The sequence below is a fragment of the Chelmon rostratus genome, chromosome 13 (genome assembly GCF_017976325.1).
Source record: "Chelmon rostratus isolate fCheRos1 chromosome 13, fCheRos1.pri, whole genome shotgun sequence".
Classification (NCBI taxonomy): Eukaryota; Metazoa; Chordata; class Actinopteri; order Chaetodontiformes; family Chaetodontidae; genus Chelmon; species Chelmon rostratus.
Genome location: NC_055670.1, coordinates 15,396,424 through 15,419,860, shown reverse-complemented (window position 1 = coordinate 15,419,860; position 23,437 = coordinate 15,396,424). Strand labels below are relative to the sequence as shown.

The window sequence follows — 23,437 nt, the reverse complement described above, 5'->3', positions numbered from 1 at the left end:
TGTGTGTGTGTGTGTGTGTGTGTGTGTGTGCGTGCATGTACGTGTGTGTGTCCTGCAGTGATCCACTTTCCAGCCCCAGTAAAAGTAGGCCAGCCAGTTAGCCCATGAGTCAGCCTTTTCTCCTGAGAAAGGCGACTCCCTGACATGACAGCATCGTTAACAGCTGACCAACACACCCTACCAGGTGGACACACACACACACACACACACACACACACACACACATGCAAGTATTATCACATATACAGTAGATGGACGCAGACACATACAGTATAAAACCACACAAACACGCACAGCTGACCTGCTGCATGTGTCGTAACACACCCAAAGTCTGCTCTCAGCAGTATTTCGCGATGGATACTGTAGCCGCGTGTCTCCACTGGCGTAAAAACGTGACGCTGAGGTCATTAACTCTCAGCTGAATTCAAATGAATGCTGACGTGAACCGCGTTGAACTCAGTGATCCTGAACTGAGCTCTGGTTTTGATTGGATCAGATGTCGATTCGGTAACATCTGCCGGACCCGACTGACCAAAACACTGACACATTTCTCTTAAAGATGAAGTTCAGTTTAAGGATAATCACTAGAAAAACTGGGACATTGAATCAATACGGACACAATGTCCCAGTTTCATGAAAGCAGAATCAACATAGCAAACATAAGAAGCAGAAGCAAGCTCATCAAACATTTAACATTCTTCAGTGTGTATTTAAAATGGATTCAAACACTATTTTGCCTTTTTTTTTTGTGAATTGAATGCGATCGAGCTGAGCAACACTGAGGAAAAGTGGCCTCAGCTCCCACTAAGCTGTTTTTGTAGACCGATTATGGGCTGGGCTGGATGAATTATTCCTCAGATGGATCCAGATAAATCCTGAACATGTCAGTGCGCCGCAATCTCCGTCTTTTTAATTTATGCCAGTGCTATTGAGAAAGGGTATAACAGAGTTTTTCAAAGTTTTCTGCTGTTTTATAAAACTTTTTTCTTTTTTTCAACTCAAACTTCAAAAACAGTTAAAATAGGTCAAATACGCAATGAAGACGCAGCCCTTCTTCTCCCAGCACTCTTCCTGAGGATTTATTTTCACTCAACAAAAACACATCCCCGATGAAACTGGACTGAGTCGAACGTATTTTTAACATTAGCGCGAGCCTTTCATGTGTTCAAGTGCGAGTGTAAACATGGTGTGCGGTCAGAGGTGATATCACTGCGTGAAGTATGTGTGATGAGATGTGTTTTGAGTGTATGTTAATGACAGAGTTGTTTTGCGTTGAGTCTTTCCTCTTCTTTCTTCTTTAAAAACCTTTTTGAACAGCTGGTGAAAGAGTAAACTCTGTTCAGCCACAGAAAAATAAAGTGTGAGTGTTTATTACTTGTCTTGGGAAGGCACACATTTATTCGTCTGTGTACTTACTGTATGTGTAGACATGTGGTTCATATTGCATCCTGTCTTTAAAGGTGCAGTGTGTAAGCTTTAGGGGGCTCTATTGGCAGAAATATGATATATTATATTTACAGTATTTTTTCTTTAGTGTATAATCACCTGAAAATATGAATCATGTTACCTCAAAATGAGCTCTTTGTTTCTACAGGGTCCCCCATATTGCACTGCCATGTTTCTACAGTAGCCCAGAACGGACAAACCAAAGACTGACTTTTTCACGTTTGGGTGCCTAATTTCATGTTTTTAATTCTGCAACCTCACCACTAGATGGCACTAAATCCTACACACTGGTCCTTTAAACCTCGTATTTTTGCCATCTGTGCTCCAATTAAGTCGCATCTATGAAACCTATGTGATAACGGCTGAGTGAAGCCTCAGGTGGAACATACAACTCGAGATCCAAATAGTTGCTACAGCATAGGTCTGCCTCCTCCCACACACTCCAGATTAATTTCTTTTTCCATGAGCTCATTACTGCACGGATTAATATACATCCAAGGAGAAAGAGTCGCCTGCTGTCTTGATAAATACGAGGGCAAATAAGTCGAATCAATAACGGCGAGCCTATTTGAATGTGTTATTATAGGAAGACAGGCGCTTTAATTTACACAAGTGAAATAAGAGATAGTAGCTATACAGAGCAGATCAACAACTGATATATATATATAATACATCAGAAAACCATAGGGGGAAGATGTCATGTGCAAAGCAGCGCTTTTCCTGAGTGCTTTTCCATGCAGGAATAATTTTCCAATTATTTCCAGTTATATAATCATTATTACTGTGAAATGAACGACTTAAGACCCTTTTAAAATTTTCATATCATAGAACAGCAAAATTGAAAAAACACACTCATGATGGGCGAACCTAATGAGGCGTTAAGGCAAAATGTGTTTTTCACTCTAAAGTGTATTGTTGTTCTAAAGCAACATTAAAGATGTGAAAGTAATGAAGCTGTCTGAGGCCTCTCAGTGGGCGGTGGAATACTTTCACGGTATAAATTACATCAGTGAACTTCGGTAATACAATGATTACGTTACAATTTTAGCAGATAATCAGTTGCAGGGTATATCTTGAAATGAATCTTCCACCTGAGTGCATGCGGTTCACTGCAAACTACAGTGGAGTTGCTTTCCCGGCCTCCAGTGAAATGAAAGAAGTTGTAGTGCCTGTTTTCTATTTAAACACAGAAAAATCAGTGCACACTGAGCCAGATGACTAGCTGTTGTCTGTCTTTTTGCTGTGATGCAAACATGAAAGCTGGGTGGACCGTGACATGTGTCTTGTTGATATGCCAGACTTAGCTGGCATGACTAATCTGTGATGACACCATTGATGTGAAAATGTGAACAGATGTAGCAGCAGTGTGTGTTTTGTATTACAAAGTGTGCAGTCGGGTTTCCAGGTAGAGTTTGTTTGATTTATTAATAATGCCCCTGGAGCGTGTGGCCAGAGTCCTTTTCATGTATCATGTATTATTTTGCTTGTCCTGTGTTTCAACATTATTCGATATAAGCACCATTAGTCCTGACAGTGACAGGGCTAATGCATTGTTGCTGGATCTATCCATCATTAGTGTAAATGAAAAGCGTTGAAGACTTGTGATCATTAACAGTTATTGTATTGATTTACTACACCAGATAAGTTTGGTTCAGAAGGCATCATTAACGCATGTGCACACACAGTTTATGTAATGTTGATATTGCTGCTGCTGCTGTAGAAGGTTATACATAGTCAGTATGACAGTTGAGGCAATTGCTGCATACTTGCAGTCAGTCTAATTCAGCCACTTAGTTCTCTTTATGTCAACGGCTGAAGTGAAAGTGAAATAGATGATAAATAAAACATCTATTTGATGCTCTTTATTAGTTAGTTATATGCTTTTAAGTTTGCAGCTGCACAAAAATGAAGGATTAGCAATAATTTATTTTGTTGAAAGGGATCACAAGTATGGAACCATAAAATTGGTGTGCCACAATGGATGGGAATGCTCCAACGTTAGAAAAAAAGATAATTCAAAACATGAAAAGCCTTCACTGAAAACAATTGGCTTCATGAAAAGTTGAGCACAAAACAGAGCTGTAATGTTGCTCCACTGCACTATATCTCCTCAAATCAAACTGCCCAAAATAATGGGTGGTGCATTGCAATGGTTTTAATTAACACTGCCTTTGATCTGTGAACAACTTCACATCAATGAGTTCCAGCTCTGCAATGTATGAACTTTTTGTTTGTTTGTTCTTTAAGCATTTCAACTCTTAGCCAAGTGACTGGTCTTGGCCTCAAGGGCTAAGGATAGTCCTGGGCTGTGTCCTAGTTTTGCACTTTAAATCTAATTGAGTGTGCAGTGCTGTATGATCACACCACAAAATAACAAAATATCACACAACCTCGTTTCCAAAAAAGGGACACTGTGCAAAACGTAAATAAAAACTGAATGTGATCATTTTACAAAGTGTTTCTGAGTCCATGTAGTAACATCCTCTCTGCAATCATGTGTTCACAAAGTGTGAACCTCGCTCCATCCTTGCTTGTGAACGACTGAGCCTTTCCAGGATGCTCCTTTCATACCCAATCATGATACTCTCACCTGTTACCAATCAACCTGTTTACCTGTGGGATGATCCAAACAGGTGTTTTTGGAGCTTTCCACATCTTTTCCAGTCTTTTGTTGCTCCTGTACCAACTTATTTAAAACTTGTTGCTGCATCAAATTCAGATTAAGCAGATATTTACAAAAACCAATGATGCTGATGAGGTAGAACACTAAATATATTGTCTTTGTACTGTTTTCAATTGAGTATATGTCAAAAGGGATTAGCAAGTTATCACATTCTGTTATATTTATGTTTCACTCAGCGTCCCAGCTGTTCTTGGAATCGGGGTTGTGTATAAAAATCCACACATGCGGACTAAAACTTCTCCAGTTTTGACACTGTTGCCTCACAGTGCAATTCACAGCTGGGAAAACAACCTAAAAGTTCTGGTTGAAAGTTTGCATGGTGTGACATCTCTGCTGGAAGCTCAGAAAGCAGAAACATTCAGTAATAAATCCTTTTTGAAGTGAAGAGTTTTACCAGCTTTTTCTGATGCTTTAGGATTGACAGTTCCACAGCAGTTGACGTCCATTGTTGCACCCTTTGTATCATTTACTGTACATGATGTTATTTTCTTTAATACTAACGGCCAAAATAGTGAGCCATCACAGTGCACCACTCGTACAGAGTATTTAGCGGACTCACCATACACGCTGTAAACAGCACTTGGCAGGTGTGGGTGCAGGGTGGTGCATGGAGTTGCTCTGCAGGCTGCTGTGAGTTTTATTGCATTTCCCAGAGAGAGGCATATGATGTCATCAACATGTGTCTCATCTACAGTTAAGACCCCATTTCCTGGTTTGACAGCTGAGTTGGGGATAAAGAGTTTCTGTTCTCATAATACACACAAGGAAAAGTGACGTTCCCAGCTCTTGCACTCCCGCTAGGTGTTTTCTTTTCTCACTCTGACTCTATACACACTCACACAAGCACTCACTCTGTATATCTGTCCCACATTTCTGTGCTTCAGCTGTTGACATTTCATCAAGTAAACACTTTCAGTTCTTTTCCATTTTTATTTAGAAAATGAAGCTGTTGAAAATATAGCAAGCCTTCATCGTGACTAGTGAGACATCAAACATACATAGTTAGAATTCATCATTTCTCCCTTCAAGACAAAACGCTGACGTCTTAACAGAGTCTTTACAATACAAATAATTTAAGGACAAAAGGAAAACAACAAAAAAGAACAGGAACATGATAACTATGCTGGCTTTGTGCACAAGCTGAGGGCAGGCTCTTCAACCACACGCACATTCATACAATCAAAATAATCAGCAAGATTTGCACCGGATCTCATTCTGCCCCAGTGGTGCTGTGAGAGTGTGGGATACAGTCAGTGGTGGTGGAACATTATTCGTCAAGGTTTGAAATAAGTCACGAGACGAACAGGTCCTGAAGAAGGTGGTGTGTGGGTGGATCATAATGCTGACGCCCTCTATCATCCTATCTGCTACACTTCTACTGTCAGTATTTGCTACATATGCACCACAAAATCCAACCTTTTTGTAATATGTAGTTTATAAATAAAAAATGCAAAAAGTATTTCCATAGTTAAAAAGGTAATATAGTATATTTGTGAAAGTCCCAGTTTGCAACATTTGGAAATGAATGTGCCTGTAGACAGCTGTGAGGGACAGACAGCCTCCTAGTGTGATGACGTGTTGTATCTATAATATTCAGTGACCCAGTCAGTAAAATACTGTGTTATACTGTAGTTCAGTGTTAGTGGATGAATACATGAAGTAATTAAATAAAGCTATCAAGCCAAGTAAAGCAAAAGCATGCTTGTCTTTCAGCATCACCAACATTTTTTTTGTTTGTTTTTTTCTGGCTTAGCAGTTTTTTTTTCAGCACTTTAGTCTTTATTGCCTTTATTTATACAGGCAATAAAGACTAAAGTGCTGCAAAGAGGGGTTACACTTTACAACTAGCAATGCAGTTTACAGTTCTGTTTGCTTATTAAAACTTGTATGCAATAATTTGTATTACTGTCAATAGTGTTATACAGTGCCAATGTCTTCATTTCTAAACCTAATCCATTTTTCCCATTTTCTGTTCTCATCTTCATTCACTCTTAGAGAATAAGTCATTGTTTCCATTCCAAATATTTCATGTGCTATATTGAACCACTGTCTATGTCTGGGGGGGTCTGTATCAAGCCAGTTTCTTGAAATGGCCTTCATGCCAGCTGAGGAGAATTTTGACCTGGTTTCGCAACTCTTTCGTTTAAAATTGTTTTCATGCAAAGTGAGGACCTCAAAGGCTGCAGGGTTTTTTCCACGAAAAACACGTTTTTGGAGTGCAGTATAAATTTTTTCTCCATATTTCCCAGACCTAAATGTTAGGCATGGAAACAAAGTGTTGCAAAAACTTACTGCACTAAGCTTTGTTTTTTCCCCCTGAAACAGTCCACAGGGTTCAGATGTGGGCATCTACATTTGTGCAGCCATCTTAAATGTGCTGTGCATTTTATGTGACTTCCTCGGGCATCACTTCAAAATGGGTTTTAGGCCGATGACACAGGCAACAAGGCACAACGTTTGTTTATGCAGTGAAAACTGCATGACACTGAGTCTGCAGAAAATCTTGCCACCCCCGGTCCAAAAACGTTACAGTATTGAAAACAAAGTCACAAATTAAAAATACATATATGAGACATATACCTGCAAACTATTAGTAGTGTCTTTTCTGAGATTCAACAGCATCTCCTGCACGGAGCCTTGCAGTTCCTTTGGGCATGTGGTGTTATCAGCAGAGGAGTTCATTTGCCAGTACAGAAGACTGGTGGAGTCTTTCTGCTCCATGTGTATGTGTGTGTATGTGTGTCTGTGTTTGCTTCACCCCATTATATAACATGCAGGTAGGTCGCCTTGCTGTCCACTCCGATTACATTTTTGGCGATGCACCTGTAAAATCCTGTATCCCTACTTGTCGGGTTCTGTATCACCAAAGAACCCTGAGGACTAAGGTAGCGGTTGCCATAGATACGAGCCTGACCCATCACCCTCAGCTGTGTCAGGTCTGGTGTTTCCCAAGTAACTGTTGCCCGGGGTGTTGCTATAGTCAGGCACGGCAGCTCAACAGCAACCCCGGGCCGTGTGTAGGTCACCGGGGAGGGGCCGGTTGTGATGCGTGGGGGGTAGGCGATGACAATGACGGGCACCGTGATAAGTGAAACTGAAGAGGAGTCTTGACTGGTGGATCTGCAGGTGTAGGTGCCACGGTCGTACACAGAGGCCTGTTGCACTGTTAGTGTTCCATCCTCATGGACTAGGTATCGGCCTGAGTCACCGCTCTCACCCCAGGACAGTACCTTGCCGCTGGGCATGGTCCAGGAGAGAGAGCCCTGGTTGTATCCATGAGTTTGAGAAGTAGGGCAATGCAGACGAAGGGTCTCTCCGTTAATGATGCTCACCAAGGGGGCTGTTCTGGTGCTCACTGCTGGCTCTAAGACAGGGCCAGCTGAACGGGGTGGAGGGCCAACTGGGCGAGGCGCAGCAGGTAAAGACGGGCCTCTGTGTGGAGACGCTTGAGTAGCTGGGATTCTTGGATGAAGTTTCTCAGGCAACACTGTCTTTGAAGTTAAGGACTGATCTGAATCCAATGAGCGAGGCGCCTCAATAAAACCAGCATTTCCCTGCACAGGTCTTTCCACAGCCGGTGCCCTGTGCGGAGCTCGGGCCTCCTCCTGTGGCTCAGAGACCTCCAGCTCCACCTGTATCCTCGTCTCTCCTCTCTCACCTCTAACCACACATACCAAGGTCCCGCCATCACTCACCCGCACGCCTCGCAGCTCCAAAGAGCCGTTTCGATGCACGGTGAGTCGGCTGCCGTAGTAAGGAGCTGGCAACACGCCATTACCAGGCAGAAGCCAGGCCAGACGAGGGGGAGGGGAGCCTTGGGAGGGGCATGGCAAAAGAACAGTTTGGCCTTTCACTGCTCGTTGCTTCACTGTCGTTACCGCACCCACAACTGTGTTCATGGAGTCTTTAGTGCCTGCATTACTCACAGCTATACCAGCACTACTTGAACCACCTCTATTCCTACTGTTATCATTGGTCACTCCGGTACCACTACTCCCACTGAACCCGCTTCCTCTAAGTGAGCCAGTACCAGCTCCATTATTAGACACACTGCCACTAAAAATTCCAGCATTTCTAGAAATACCACTCATCCTGCCACTGTCTCTACCGGTCTTTGCATCATTACTCACCTTTCCTGAAATGACCTCATTATTATTCGTCCCAGGATTCCTTTCTACACTATCTCCTCTTACCGTGCTGTGACTGTTACGCACACTATTACTACTACTTACGCCAGGTCCATTTCTGTTTATTCCAATGCTATCTGCACTAGTGCCCATATCCCTGCCCACCCCAACACTGATTACACTGCTACCAAGTTGAGTTGTAATTCCACTAACAGGCCTGTTGAATCCATTTTGACTATCACTTCTAAGGGCAGGATTAAAGCCACTAGTTGGTGTGTTAATGCCAGTGTTTGGTACAATGTTTTTTATCCTGCCATTATTGTCACTATGGCCATTATTGCCGTTGTTGGTGCTACCAAGCCTGCTTGTGACTCCATTGGTAAATCCGTACTGGACCTTCCCTGCATTATTAATGTTGTCCCTCGATCTACTGCTATGACCATTGGTAGTACTCCAACCTCCTCCTCCCACCTGCTGAGTCTGTCCATAGTTATAAGCCTCCACCTCCAGGCCCACCACCATGCTCCTCTCCCCAGCTGAGTTGCTCGCTCGGCATGTGTAGTTTCCCGTGTCAATTTTTTGAGCCAGACGCACCTCGAGTGTTCCCCCTGAAACCACCACAACCCGCTCAGAGTAAAATCCGGATCCCAGACTTCGTGGGATGACGCGGCCTATCGGGGAAAACCACGTCACTGTCGGGGCGGGATCTCCTGTGGCCTGGCAGCGAATTGTGGCAGTTGCCCCCTGACGGACTTTGATGACGTGGTAGCTTCTGTCATCACTGAATGTTGGTGGAGATGTCATCATGACCTTCACTTTGACCTTAAAGGATGGAATTTGAATGAAGGAATGAATCAATGACTGAATGAATCTGTATTTTATGTATTTTATGTGTAATGTGAATATGTAAATTAGATACTAGATTAATGAAATAAATCAGTGTTCTTAAATCTTCCCCAGGAGAAAATGTTTTTCTCACCTTCATGCTGTCTTGGCCTCCTTGATTCTCAGCATAACATGTATACTCTCCTTCTTCTCCAATACCCACTGCTGGAACCAGTAACGTCCCATTGTCAAACACAGTCAACCTTCGTGCTCGCCCGCCTCTGTCTTCCCCCTGCAACACGCTGTTCACCATGGTTCCATCTGGTAGGCTCCAACGGACAGCTGGGTCAGGCAGTCCTGATGCCTGACAGTCCACCTGCAGGGAGCAAGACCATTATTTCTATTGTTGTAAAGTTTTTGTGGCTTTTATTTGCTGAAAGCTGAACTTCTGAGAACTCTTAAAACACTCTCTGTCTATGAGGAAGAGTGATACACACATTTTAAGGCTGTAATTAGGTCCTTAAGAGAGAAACTCACAGTAGAAAGCACTGCTAAGCAACCACACATAGAGATGCATTCAAAAAATACATTTTAAAGCTCATGAATGTTAAAATTAATTTTGAAATTAAGGGTAACATACTCTCTCAATAATCCTGTGTCCTCTTTCTTGTTTTCACTCCACTTGACATTGTTTTTCAGTGAGCTGTTGAATATTAATGTGTGAAGTACCATCCCCTGAAGGCCGTTCATTCATAACAAACCTGACAGGTGTTTCTTTTCTTTTCAAGTCAAGAAATATGAAGCACTTTTTGATCAAAAAAACAACCAAAGACTCCCATCACATATCAGTGCCTCAAAAAAAAAAACAAGGCTCTAAAAACAGTGGAAGTGTAGAGGATGGACTGTTGTAAGTTTAGGCAATGCTCATGGAGAAAAATGCCAAAACATCAGATGAATGGATTAAACGAATGGCATCATAATTATCATACTAAAGTTACCCCATGATTGTTGTTTTTTGTTTGTTGAATAAACATCATTATTGGGAACTGGGCAGTGATAAGAATGGAAATATGATATGTCATAGCTCACCTTCAGTGGTTTGCCAAATAACACCATCTGATTGAATGGCTGCTTGGGCTCAATTTTGGCAGGCTTGGAAGCCACCGAGACACGTAGGAGGCGATAGTCATCTGCGACCTTGTTGCGTGCGATGCAGAGGTAGTCTCCAGTATCCTTCTCTGTTACTGCCTGGACTGACAGGGTGCCATTAGGATGCACCTTCAGACGTCGGTCAAAACTGAAATTGAAATGTAGACAGAGATACACGTGAATCACAAAAAGATAGATCTGAATTTCTATAGCATATAATTATACAAGCAACAAAATTTAAGTGATCTCTTTTTCCCTTGATTTCACATTTTCTGTACCTGAAGTTCACATCCACCAGCTTCCTGCTGGGGGTCCTCCAAATGATGATGGGTGTAGGGTTGCCAGTTACAGCGCAGTGGAGCTGCAAAGCCTCCCCGTAGTGGACGGCGGTGATGGAGGGTGATGTGGAGATGATACGGGCTCTACTGAAGGGGGAGACGGGTGAGGGATGCAGCACAGCGGAGGCTCTGCTTTTGTCAGAGGGGGAAGAAGAAGTAACTCTTGTGTTATTCACAATGCCGGGTGAGACTTTGGTGTTAGTTGTATTCCCTGTGGAGGCTGGGGAGAGATTGGTTTTGTGGATGTTGGTTGAGTGCGTTGGGGAGGCACTGACGATTTTATTGATTAAAGGAGGCGAGTTAGTGGAACTGGGTCGGTGAGGGTGAGAAGATGAGCGAGAAGAGCTGGGGGTGAGCGGCAAGGTCCTTGATCTATCAAAGGGCAATGGAGGAGAGAGTCTAGGGGAGCTGAATGGATTTGAGGGATGGCCAGGGATGGACAAAGTTCTGTCTTTATGGAGTGACGATGAAGGAGATGCTTTTTCAGTAGCAACTACTTTTGCTCCTTCATTTATTGCTCCTCCCTGTGTTCTGTCTCCTTCTGGTCCTCTTTCAAGTTGCACCCTCACTGTCCGTTTATCGGCTCCAACAGCATTACTCGCTGTGCACTCGTAATTCCCTGAGTCCTTAGGCCCAACTTTCCGAATATGCAGTGTCCCATTGGGCAAGACAAACAGGTTACCATGGAGAAACTGGGATGGGCGAACTAGAGTGCCATCTGGGATTCGCCAGCGCAGAGTTGGTGGCGGGGCACCTCGGGCAGAGCAGTGTGCATAAACAGACCTCCCTGGAGACAGCAGCAGGTGTTCCTCTCTGCGTTGCTGTATCACCGGGGGCAGCGAGGACACGTGGACACGCACAGAGGCGCTGGCAGCACCTGCTGAATTCGAAGCCACACAGCGATACACTCCTCTGTCACTCGGCAAAGCTACTGAGATATGGAGGGTTCCATTCGTGTCCATAGTGATGCGGCTGGTAGAGGGGGCAGCAGAGGTCAGGACAGAACGATCAGGCAGAACCCAAGAGAGCAGAGGGGTGGGAACGCCGTCAGCCTGGCACTCTAAGTGCACCTCTCCACCCTGATGAATGGTAGCTTCTCTATAGCTGGCCAGCTGCATTCGAGGGGGGCGGGTCCATACTTCCAGGGTGGTTAGTAATCTATCATGGAAAAGAAAAGCACACACATAATCAATATGGAAACACATAAACAAATTTCATGCATGTCAAATATACAAATAAAATGAAAACAAGCAATAAATGTCATGACACATTTAGGAAATACCCAAAGGCAACTCATGATATGGTATGTAATCGTGTTTGTACATGAAAATACCAACACAACATACATAAAACTAATTAAATCGCAGCTTTCCTTTGGCCTACATAATTAATACTGAAAATATTGTGCCCTGTGGTTATTCTAGCAGAATATACAGTGCATCAATATTCATAACTGGGATCAGAAGTCTCACCTGTCACGACCCAGAAAGCTGTGTGCACTGCAGATGTACGTGCCCCTGTCCTGCAGCTGAACATTCTGGATAACAAGGGTGCCATTTGGCAAGACCTCAAAACGCTGAGCCCTGGAGTGGATTGACATCACCGCTCCTGAGAAAGAGAGAAACAGACAGAGAGAGAAAAAGCAGCAGTGAGGAGGCAGGGCAGGGAAAACAGAGACAAATTGGGAACGAAGGTTAAAGAGTGAGTAAGAGACAGAGGAGGATCAGGGACATGCCGAGTGGCACAGCATGAAGTATAGTCAGTGATGCAGTGCACAAAATGTTCCATTACTTTCTTGCAATATGTCTTTCCCACATGGCAAGTGAGAGAAAAGCTCATTGTGTCCATGCCGGTGCGTAATACTGAACGTTAATAGGTCATTTCCTCAGCCTAAAATTCACTCAGTAATAGTTTGCAGTAAAGCTGAGATTAAGTTCAAATCTGTGACTTCAGGATGTATAAACAAACCTTTGTTATATGTACAGTCTGTAGGTTTTAACTATATAAATGACAGGTATAGTATAAACATATATAACTGACTCCTGGATGAGAAATAAGCATTTCTGTGTTTCCCAGCCTAATTAAAAATACAGCCCTGGAGCCTGTTCCAGTGAGCGGGTTTCCTGAACAATCTGGAGAACTTTGCTGAGTTTTTACAGCCTATGAATCAAATTTGACCAGCCTCCCGGTGGATATTTAACATAAATGTAAATTGGAGATAAAACTGAATCCTGATTTGGACATTAATGCATTTAAGGGTGTTTTGCTCCAAATATACAGTACATGCATTTCTGTGTATGCTGATATAAATGTGCACATATCTGCTGCACTGTGTGTAGCTGTACCTGTGGCGACCTTGGTCCACGTGATGGAGGGTTTCGGCTCTCCTTGAGCTTCACAAGCCAGCCTTGCAGTGCTCTCCGCTGGGAACGACACTGTCCTGATGTGCGGGTCTGCAATCCTGGGTCTGGATCTCAAAACTGGGGCCTAAGAAAAAGATTTAGAAAACAAATTTCAGTGGCAAATAAAGCAATGATTAATAGAATTAATAACTGTTAAAGAAACAGTTATAAGTAGAGGACATCTGAGAGCATCATAACAAAGTACTCAACAAATCATTTGGCATTGGAGTGACAATGTTCATCAACAATGTTCGCAGGAAGAAACCAACAAAACCAACAAAAAGATGAATCAAAATGTGCGTGTGGAGGTAAGAATAAACCATTAGACATCAGTGGTAAATTATTTAATTTAATTCTGCAACTTAAAACAGGGAAGTTCTCACATTCACATGTAAACTCTTGTGTAAAATTTTATTTTATTTCTTTAAGTATTGTTGTGGAATAGTACCGCAAATTCAATGTAGCATTACTGTGATCCCAGATTTAGATTCACTGGTGGTGGACCCAGTGGTTTGATCTGCAGAGGCTTGTCAACAGAGCTCTAGAAATTAATTAACAATTGATTATTTCAAATCTTTTCGGATTAGGCTCCAAAAACATGTAATGCTGTTGATTAGGGAACGTAATGCTTCCCATCTCTTCTCAATATCTGGAAAGCCATGAAATTGAAGAATTGTCATAAACATCCCTTAATAGCAGGTCATGTGGATACAGATTAGACTATTTTCAGATCTATTGTGCACTTCTGCTAAGCTTTTGCCCAAGGGCTTGCAGTCGGATGTTGTGTGTGTGTGTGTTGTTATTTTCTGCACCGGCACTCACTTAGAAAAGAAATGTTAATTTGAGTTCCACTTAGCTGACAACAGAGAAAAATAGCTTTATATATGAGCTGCAAACTACATTTTAGAGTGCACTTAAAGAAATGACCAATAGAATGAGTGACTGAAAGCAAGGGGCAGAAAAATAGGGCATCATTAAATAAATTAGCAATTAAATTAACAAATAAAGAACAAATTATAGTCCGAGCTTGGCTCTTACTCTTGTCTTAATATATGTGCCTGCTTTAAGACCCATTTTGGGTAAAAGTATCCACAAAATAGAAATACTATGTTATTTAAATTGATCTGAACTCACCCCAGGAGCAGCAGGGAGCGAGGGGGAGGAGGGCCAGTGTGGCCTGCCGCTGTGTGAATCTGGAATAGAATTAGCTCCAGGGTTCTTCCAGTCAGTGGGGGGTCGGCTCTGGTTTGGAGCCCCAGAAACAGGCCTCCCTCTGGGGTCAGCTTGGCCAACGCTTGGCCTCTCTCTGGATGATGCTGTGGTACTTGTTGATGTCATTGTTGTGTTAGTAGAAGGTGCACTGGGTGTAGCTGCCTTTGTGGTGGTTGGAGAAGTTTTGGCTGACATGGTCATTCTGGTAGTAGTGGTAGGAGTAGTAGTTTTAGTAGTTGTAGCAGTAGTAGTAGTGGGTTTAGGAGTCATGGGAATAGCTTTGAATGAAACTGTAGTACTAGTAGCAGTAGTAGTAGTAGTAAAAGTTATAGAGGGGCTAGTTGTAGTAGTAGTAGTGGGAATAGTAGATGTAAGAATAGGAGTTGTGGTACTAGTAGTAGTAGTAGTAGTAGAGGTAAGAGTAGTTGTAGTACTTCTGGTAGTGCTAGATGTTGGAATAATATTGTTAGATGTAGTAGATGTGATGGGACTTGCAGTAATAGGAGTAATTGTAGTTGTTGTGGGAAGCGTGTCCTCACTAGCAGTAGTAGTAGGTGTACTTGCAGTGCTTCCTGCAAAGCTAGCAGAATGAGTACTTTTGAGAGTAGCTGTAGGAGTTGTTGTGATTTTCACAGTAGTGGGTGCAGCAGTAGCGGTAGCAGTGGGGACGGTGGAGGAAGCAGTGAAGGAGAGAGTGGGCGAGAGAGAGGTGGAGGAGTGCCACGCATACGGTACATCCAACAAATTCCTCTCCAGCTCTTCGCCGTGTTTGCTTGAGGGTCTGTCGACATGTTTGCCTGAAGGCGAGTGTGTTTCTTCGTGCGTCTGTGCGCCATGTGTGTGCGTCCTGCCGTCTGCTGCTGGCTCATGCGTCTGTGCGATCGTAGCGTCAGGCTGAGCCGGTGCTGGTGTCGGTGTGCTGAAGAGAGTGGACTCTGCAGCGTCTGGGATGTTGGCTGAGTGAGTCATCATGTCTTTATGTGCATTTGTGTGAGAGGGGGATGATGAAGTGAGAGAGGAGGGAGAGGGAGTCAGCGAGGGGGAGGCAGAATTTGAAGTGGCGATAACAACGGTGTTAGAAACCAGGACAGACAGAGGATTCTGTGCCACGCCGTTCCTCATGTGATCTCTCCCTGTTAACGAAATAGCAGGAGATGTGGTTGTTGACGCCAGCAACAACATGTCAGTTTGATTTGTGGTAGCGTCTGGTGTCACAGTTTGTGATGCTGGGTCAGGGAGAGGTCGGGGAGGGGTCAGAGGTCGCCCCCTGGTCCTGTTCATGATTCGTCTACGCTGTCCGATCCTCCTGCGAGAGTTCCAAGGGTTTTGAGGTCGAGAGTTTGGAACCAAATTAGGGAGGAGTCCCTGCCAGGGTCTTTGAGGCCTGATTCTAGATGGGTTGGGGTTTGCTTCACGCTCATCTCCTTCACCTGGTTCAGGCATAATTTCATTTTTTCCTGAGATTGGCTTAGATGTGACCTGCTCCTTCCACGTCTCTGAGTTTGTCGCTGCCTCTGTCGGTGAACCTGCGTTCTCTGTATATGTATATATCTGTATATGTGTCTCCGCCTCGTTCTCTATATCTGTCGGTGTTTCTGTTGTCCTCGCAGTCCCTTTCATTGTCTCAGTGTCAGCTTCAGTGTCTGGTTCTGTCTCTGTGTGTGGTTGTGTATCTGTGAGGACAGGGCGAACGGGCTGTAGGCCTTCCTCTTGTAGATCAGTGTCATCAACAGATGACCCTTCAGTTTCTGCTCCCTCGGCTCCACTTCTCTCTGTGTCATCATCTCCCTCATGTCTTCCTGTATCTCCGCCTTTGCCTCTTCCTGTCGGTTCAGCTGTGGGCGTCCCTGCCGCGATGGGCTGGCTGCTATTAGTGTGAGCAGTCTTTTGTCGTATCTTTGCCAGGAGGTCAGCCCACTTCTGAGGGTCTATCCTTTGTTTGTTTGTGGTAACTCTGTGTCTGTTCTCAAAGCGGTTTCTTCTCTGGTCAATGGACGAAACAGGCCCTCCACCTCTTCTCAGGGATCCTTCTCTCATAGGCCCACGTCTTCTGGGTTTTCCGATTGGATAACGTCTGTTTGGGGAGGGTTGGAAAGGTCTTGGAAGCTTCCTACTGCCAATAAGTGTTCTCTCTTCTTCTTCCTCTTCGTCCCCTGATCCTTCCTCCACTTGATGTAATAATGGAGCTCGTATCTTGGTTGACCGGCCAGCAGCTGACTGCGGCCCTCTGGGAAATGAGGTCCTCAGTGGAGGGGGATGTCGAGAGTGTAATTCCAACTGCATGGACAGAGAGTCACTACCGTACTGGTTGACTGCAATGCAGCGGTAATGACCAGCATCCCTCTTAGAGGGGTTAGACAGGGAAAGACTCCCATTTGATTGTATAGTGAGCCCACCTGATACAGCTAATCCCCACCGTACTATGTTTCCATCCGGTAACACCCAACTCATATGAGGCACTGGTGAGCCAGATGCCTTGCAGGAGAGGCTGACAGGCTCCCCAACTGTTCCGGTGACAGGAGGTCCCACTTCCTCTCCTGAAGGTGGAACAGAGGACTCCTCTACTGCCAGACGCAGGGGGAGAACATCTACATCCCTGCCTGCCCGGGCTATGCAGTAGTAGATCCCAGCATCTGAGAGCTGCACTTTGTGTAGAAGTAAACCAGAGTTTGAGGCCCATAGCCTACCATCTAGGCTTTTGGAGGGGGAGATGAGCTTGGATCCATCTGGGAGAATCCACTGCACTGTGGGGTTACCAGAACTCAGAAGAGGGCAGGATAGCTCCACCTTACTCCCTGCTGCTGCTGCCAGTGCTGTGGTGGTGTGATTAGTTGAAATCAGCACCCATGGCTGAGAGGTAGGGGAGGATGTTGAGGGATGAGAGGTAGGGTCGGGATAAGCAGAAACTCTTGTTGAGTATATAAGTTGAACTTTGTGTCCGTTGGACTGCGCTCTGTTCAGCTGAATGCTAATGGCTGGCTGTAGCAACCACTGTGGTCTGGCTTTGACAGAAGCTTTGACTCCAGTGTGATAATATCCATCTGTCTCTGCTGCCTGTCTGTAGCGGTAGGCCAGTGCCGGGGCTTTGCTCAGCATGATCTCCCTCTCCAGGCGAACCGCGGTCTCGCTGTAGTAAGCTAAGATCCTCCAAAGTGTCTCATAGCTCTGTCTCGCCACAGGACACTCCAGGGAGAGTGACATAGCAAGGGGGAGAGGAGAAGCGGAGGCCAGGGAGAGATCTGGAGGAGGAGCAATATCCTGGGACTCGGAAGAACGAGTGATGTTACAACTCAGATCAACGCTGTTCCCCTGTTGGTCCGACAGACCCAGAGAGGCGAAACCTAAAGGCTCTCTGAAGGTGTCACGTGATTGGATTTCACTGATTTCTGTCTCCGAAGGTGTGTCTGTTCCAGGGGAGGAGATGACAGGTGAGGTGCACGACAGGTCAGTCTGCTCAAGCAAGCCCTGTCCTTGAAGGGAAGTTGGCGAGTCACAGGTTGGACACTGAGGACCACTGGGACATTTCATTAAGCCTGTAAGAAAAAGACAGATAGAGAAAATGATGTCATAAAAGAGAGTCTTACAATCTCTGGCATATCAACTGTGTTATTTCATAGCAACCATACAAACATATTAGCACCCATTGCAGCTATCTGCACATATTAGCAGCGTCATATATTAGTCATGCCAGCTCTTTTTAAGCATTCATTACCCTTTATATCTCTTACTAATTAGCTACGGTTACTTCATCTACTGATAAATCAGAAATATGCATCACTTCATTATTACACAGCAATCATTAGCCTATATTTCAACTGCCTGCACACATCCGCGCTGTCATCATGGATTAGTCATGGCAGGTTAAGTCTGGCATATCAATGAGACACATTTCACGGTCCAGCCCTCTTTCACATCTCAATAACAGCCACAAGACAGACTGGAAGAGATACAGAAAATGAGTAGGGGAACAGAGACGAGCGTGTGATGAGAAGCAGGTGGAGAGATGTCAGAGGTATCAAGATAACAAAACCAGATGTATTAGAAGATGCATTTATCCAATTTTTCTAGCCTGGTTATGACATGTTATATTATAGTTCTTAGACTGATAGAGTGGAATTATCAACAAATGAGTCTTCTGTTTCCCATGTTCCCTCTCACCTTTTCTCCATATCTGTTTCTTCTCCTTTAGTCACTCAACTACCACAGTTTTGCATCTCTGAGTGAATTAAACTGGCTCAAAACCACATCAAATGGCCAACATAGAAAGCATGTGCACCAGGAAGACAAAACAACAAGCGAAAGCAAATAATATTTCAGACGTTTCAGTCACCTGGATGAGCCAGAGTCCAAGTGAGAAACCAGTTCATCCGACAGTCACAACTCCAAGGATTAGCCTGCAGCACAAGACTCTCCAGCAGAGGCGCTGTCGCTAAGGTCTCTCTGGGCAGAGTGGTGAGACTGTTGTTGGACAGGTCGAGGTGTCTACGGGAGGGAAAACAGAGCAAAGAAAAGATTTAGATGATGAGGAGGAGGGAGAGCACCAAGGTTAAATCAAAGTCAAAGAGCAACGGAGGGATGGATGAAAGAGTGAGAGTGGGCACTGAGAGGTGACAGGTTAGGGGTAAGAAAATCATCCATCATTTTAATCATTTCCATCATCACCTTCATGTTCAGAGCCTGCAGTAGTAACACAAGTGGAGCAGAAAAAGGGTAAAGAGATGACACTACAGCTTTATCATCAGAGGTTTATTTGTCAAAACACCTGTGATAGGATCATCAGCCTACTGGCTTTCTTTGGGAAGTCAATTACAACACTTGTTCCAAAAAAGTTGGGTAAAACATTAATAAAAACAGGAAACAGTCAGCTGCAAATGAACTGTGTTCACTGACAACAGTTTTAATAAGTGTTCCTGAGCCTGTGTAGTACTTGTAGTTCACAAAGTGTTGAGCTTTGCTCCATCCGTGCTTGTGAACGACTGAGCCTTTCCAGGATGCTCCTTTCATACTCAGTCATGAGACTATCACCTGTTACCAATCAACCTGTTTACCTGTGGAATGATCCAAACAGGTGTTTTTGGAGCATTCCACAACCTTCCCAGTCTTCAGTTGCTCCTGTCCCAACTTGTTTGAAACGTGTTGCTGGCATCAAATTCAAAAAAGCAGATATTTACAAGAATCAATTAAGCTAGTGGGGTAAAATATTAAATATATTGTCTTTTTGCTTGTGTTTTCAATGTGAAAAAGGATCAGCAAATGATCACATTCTGTTTTATTTATGTTTTACACAGCGTCCCAACTTTTTAGGAATCAGGGCTGTATCACACTATTAACAGATCAGGCAGGTAATTTCACCACTACTTGGTCATAACTCAACTCAGTTTAGTTTTCTTTTTTTTATGTTTTTGATTGTCAGGATCACACATGTAAGAAAAAACTACAAAATGAATTAATTAAGTTTGGATTTGTGTCAAACGCAGCAGAAACAGACGTTCAAATGTCACAACTTCCCCAACTGTGGTTATTACATTATGTCCTTTAAGTGTTACAGCTCACCTGAGTGTGGAGAAGTAATATGTATTCAGGAGGGACAGTGTGCACAGAGTGTGAGGGTGCAGCTGATGCAGCCTGTTCCCTTGCAGACGTAGCAGCCTGAGGCTAGGCAGCTGGAGCAGGGCCCAGGGGTGGATGTGCTGGAGGAGGTTGTGATCCAAGTACAGACGCAGCAGTGAGGTCAGGCCAGAGAAGGTCAGCGATGAAGAGATCTCTCTCAGCTTGTTATAGCTCAGCTTTAATATCTGTGGGGGCGGAGGAAGTGGAGTGAGCGGAAGAAAAGAAGGACTAGAATGGTAATCAGATATTAGAGATCAAGGCTGATGAACAAACCAAGTCTATGCTATAATCATTAGTCGATAACTGGACACCAGATGCCTGTAAATTGAATTTATGACAAATGACATAGTATGAGGGGAGCTGGAATGAGGATGAAGAGAGTTGGATGAAAAAACTCTTTGGAAGCAAAAATACTGGATGTACTCAGTATGTAAAATATGAGGAAATACTTCCAACAGCACACAATCTCATATGCAAAAATTGAGAGAATATATAGCACATAACCAGACGATATGGTCATGCTGTGAGTTTATCAGGTCAAAGCAGGGAAAAGGGATATTCTAGCACTGGGGGTCCTCAACTTCAAATGTGAAATTCAGCCTTTTATCCTCAGCAGAAGACTCAAAGCTTTTCTAGTCATGTGTGGAGAACCCAGCACATTTTAAGAATGTACACCATGAAAACCAGGTTGTGAAATTGTGTTTCTGTGAGGCTCATGATAAATCTGCTCTCCAGGGAGGCTACTTAGCTGGAAGAGTTCCAGCTGCTGACAGATGTAGCACGTGAAGATGTCAGCACATGGAAATATGGATCCCATTATCACACAATGGCAAATATATCAGCGTCTGCCTGGGAGATGAAGGGAACAATTGCTTGTTGAGTAATATCACTTCCACACGGACTGCTAACTCTGCCCTTAGGTTGCTGCTAAAATGTCCAGTGTGTTTCCTGTCAGCGAGCAGGGAAAAGAATGATGGTGCATAAATTATGCATTGGTTGTACAGAAATTAGAAAAATGTGCTGAAAATGTGAACAGAATTATGTAAACTCTTACATGAATTTGCATACTGGTTTCACAGATCAAATGTAAAATTGAGCCTATTATGAATCCATTTGTTTTTAACAGTATGACTGCAAGATTTGGACACATTTATCAATATAGCATCCTCTCTAAATTGTACCAAATCCTTTTGACAGATATAATATATCTGGGTAATCCCTGGATTACTCGTGAAATCTGTTTGAGTGTATTCATCTCTCAAAGTTATGTAGCTCCGCAGACTGTAAACTACACATGTAGAAAGTTTAAGAGCTGAGCTTTCTGCAACAAAGCACATTTGAAATCGTGCAGGAGCCCCTGCATGGTCCTCCCTGCCTGAGGCTGGACAGGGATTAAAGTCAGTTTTGTGGAGAGTTGCTTAAGGCTTGCTTTTCACATCTGTGTCCTGACGAAACCTTTATCTCCAACATTCAGAGGTTAAATATGTTAGGAAACACTGGTTTATTGTCCCCATTAACAACCATATGGTTTATAATCCAGAACGGCGGTTTGGTTTGGCAAAGGACGGTTCAGGACATTTTCAGTGTTGCTGAGCTGCCTGGGAGACTGGTCTAGTAAAACAAGAAGAAGCAGAGGGTCCATCTCTGCCTGCTCGCCTGCTGTTACCTGTGCATCAATAAGTTTGATTTTGGATGGAATTGCCTCTTTTCAGTCCTGTGCTGTAATATTGATGGGCCTAGTGCATGCTGTCGCTGCTCTTCTTCCTGTTTACCTGCAGTGATTTCATATCCCTGAACGCTGCATCTGGAAGATGCTGGAGGTCATTGCTGTGGAGCATCAGAAGCTCCACCTTCTTTAGCCCTGCCAGAGAACTGTCATGGATCCTGCTGATGCTGTTGAACCTACGGGAGCACAAAAACTGCAATCACGTCACTAAGTCAACAGATATGATCGTTTCCGTGTTGGCTCATCACTCTGTGGGTGTGTTTGCACTGCAGCTTCATCTTAAAATCTTATTGGTGTAACTGTGTGTGCTTACATGCATCCACTCACCCTAAGTTTATGCGACGTGTGTGCGCAGGCAGGCCAGGAGGTATGATGAGCAGGGAACGAAAGGTGCAGTGGACTTCGCTGGCCTGGTAGCAGTTACAGCTCCTGGGACAGGCCTGGCCCGTGGGCAAGGCGAGCGTTAGCGCCAGGAGAGTCAGCAGTGGCACCGGAACACACACACTCCGATACATCTTCACAAGAGGAGAAGCCGCAATGTGGTTATCACTGCCAAAGAGAAGAGGGAAGCGAAGACTGATGGAGAGCAGCAAAGTGAAGCATAGTGACATGTCCCAAAATCCAAATGGGAGTCTCTCTCTATCTCTTTCTTCCTGGCACACACACACACACACACACACACACACTCACATGCACACACAAGTCAAATTAGTTTTGTTCATGCAGCCCAAAACACACAAATTTAACTCAAGGGGCTTTGCAATCTGTACAACACATGACTCTCTTTACCCTCTGACCCACACTAGAGTCACACTGACACTTTGCACCTGTTTCAAACAAAACACAGACCTTGGGCTATCCTCCCATGCGCACGCGCGTGCCCAGCGGCTTAATTGAAGGACAGATATATCACCATATAAATCAGTCATAAATCAGTGTCGAAAAGCGCAGGACGACTTAACAACAAAGTGAGAATAAAGCAGAGATGTAAAATTAGACCCTACAGAGGTTCTCTCTCTCTCTCTCTCTCTCTCTCTCTCTCTCTCTCTTATCTCATCTCACACACGCGCATAAAGGCACTTAAACCATTCATATTCATCAAACCAACTGTGGAGCCATAGCTGCGAGAGGCTTTTCAACTTGAAGCCGCAATTTAAGTAAATTGCGCACTGAAGCGTGAAGCTTCCGAGATAAATAGATTATTGTAATGCACAGTCATGGTTGATAAGAACATACCTTGAAATCCTTTGGTCCGTAGGAGGGAGTTATTTCACGGAATTATTCATGTTGCCCATCAAATGCTGATTTTAATCCAACTGCGGGGTTCGGAAATTTCATATGCAATTAACCAGTTTATTCACCCATAAACTCCGAGATTGTTGAATTAAGAAGATCCCCCCCTCAAAAAAAAAAAGAAAAAAAAGTTGTCAGCAGGAGAAGTACACAGAGGAGAACGAGGAAAAGCGTGAGAAGTGCAACACTTCTGTCAAGTCCGCACAACAGCACAACGCCGTCAGTCACATCAAACAGGTCCTCTTGTGCGTCTCCTGAGGAGAAAAGTAGCGCTGGAAGCGGCGGGCGGGCTGTTCGCAAACTGGCGCTGTGTGGATGCGCGCGTGTGTGTAGCGTGTGTGTGGGTGACCGTGGATGCGTCTGAGTGTGTGTGTTTGAGCTCGGGAAAAGGGGACTGGACTGGAGTGAACTTTGAGTGACGCTCAGGCAGAGGGGTTTGCACAAGGAGGGGCTTTCTGGGAACACACGGAGGTAACAAGCCGCCGCGCCTCAAGCCGCTTCTCTCAGACCCTTAAACGCCGCATGAAGGCCACAGGGGTGGACATCTTTCCCGATGAGCTGCAGCTCATTTTACACCATCTGTCTCAACTGTTGCAAAACTCCTTTTTTAGCTTCTCTGCTCAATT

The 23,437-nt window shown here is 44.2% G+C and overlaps 1 protein-coding gene across 1 annotated transcript; it reads right to left on the bottom strand.

The window, feature by feature from the left end:
• Positions 1-5,122: 5,122 nt before the first annotated feature.
• LOC121616222 (matrix-remodeling-associated protein 5-like) lies at positions 5,123-22,033 on the bottom strand. The gene is made up of 11 exons (XM_041950925.1): positions 21,846-22,033; positions 21,565-21,694; positions 19,736-19,977; positions 18,513-18,664; positions 14,105-17,715; positions 12,914-13,055; positions 12,041-12,176; positions 10,509-11,726; positions 10,171-10,378; positions 9,236-9,457; positions 5,123-9,078 (listed from the first exon to the last, which is right to left on the bottom strand). The coding sequence occupies exons 1-11, from the start codon at positions 22,031-22,033 to the stop codon at positions 6,892-6,894; spliced, it is 8,436 nt and encodes a 2,811-aa protein (XP_041806859.1). The 3' UTR covers positions 5,123-6,891.
• Positions 22,034-23,437: the final 1,404 nt, after the last annotated feature.

Bases quoted from the DNA above. Each gene is read 5' to 3' on its own strand.
- LOC121616222 (XM_041950925.1), bottom strand. From the start codon at position 22,033: ATGTATCGGAGTGTGTGTGTTCCGGTGCCACTGCTGACTCTCCTGGCG. The intron at 21,695-21,845 runs GTGAGTGGATGC...GTGCTCCCGTAG, and splicing joins ACACGTCGCATAAACTTAGG to GTTCAACAGCATCAGCAGGA. The intron at 19,978-21,564 runs GTAAACAGGAAG...CCGCCCCCACAG, and splicing joins GGGATATGAAATCACTGCAG to ATATTAAAGCTGAGCTATAA.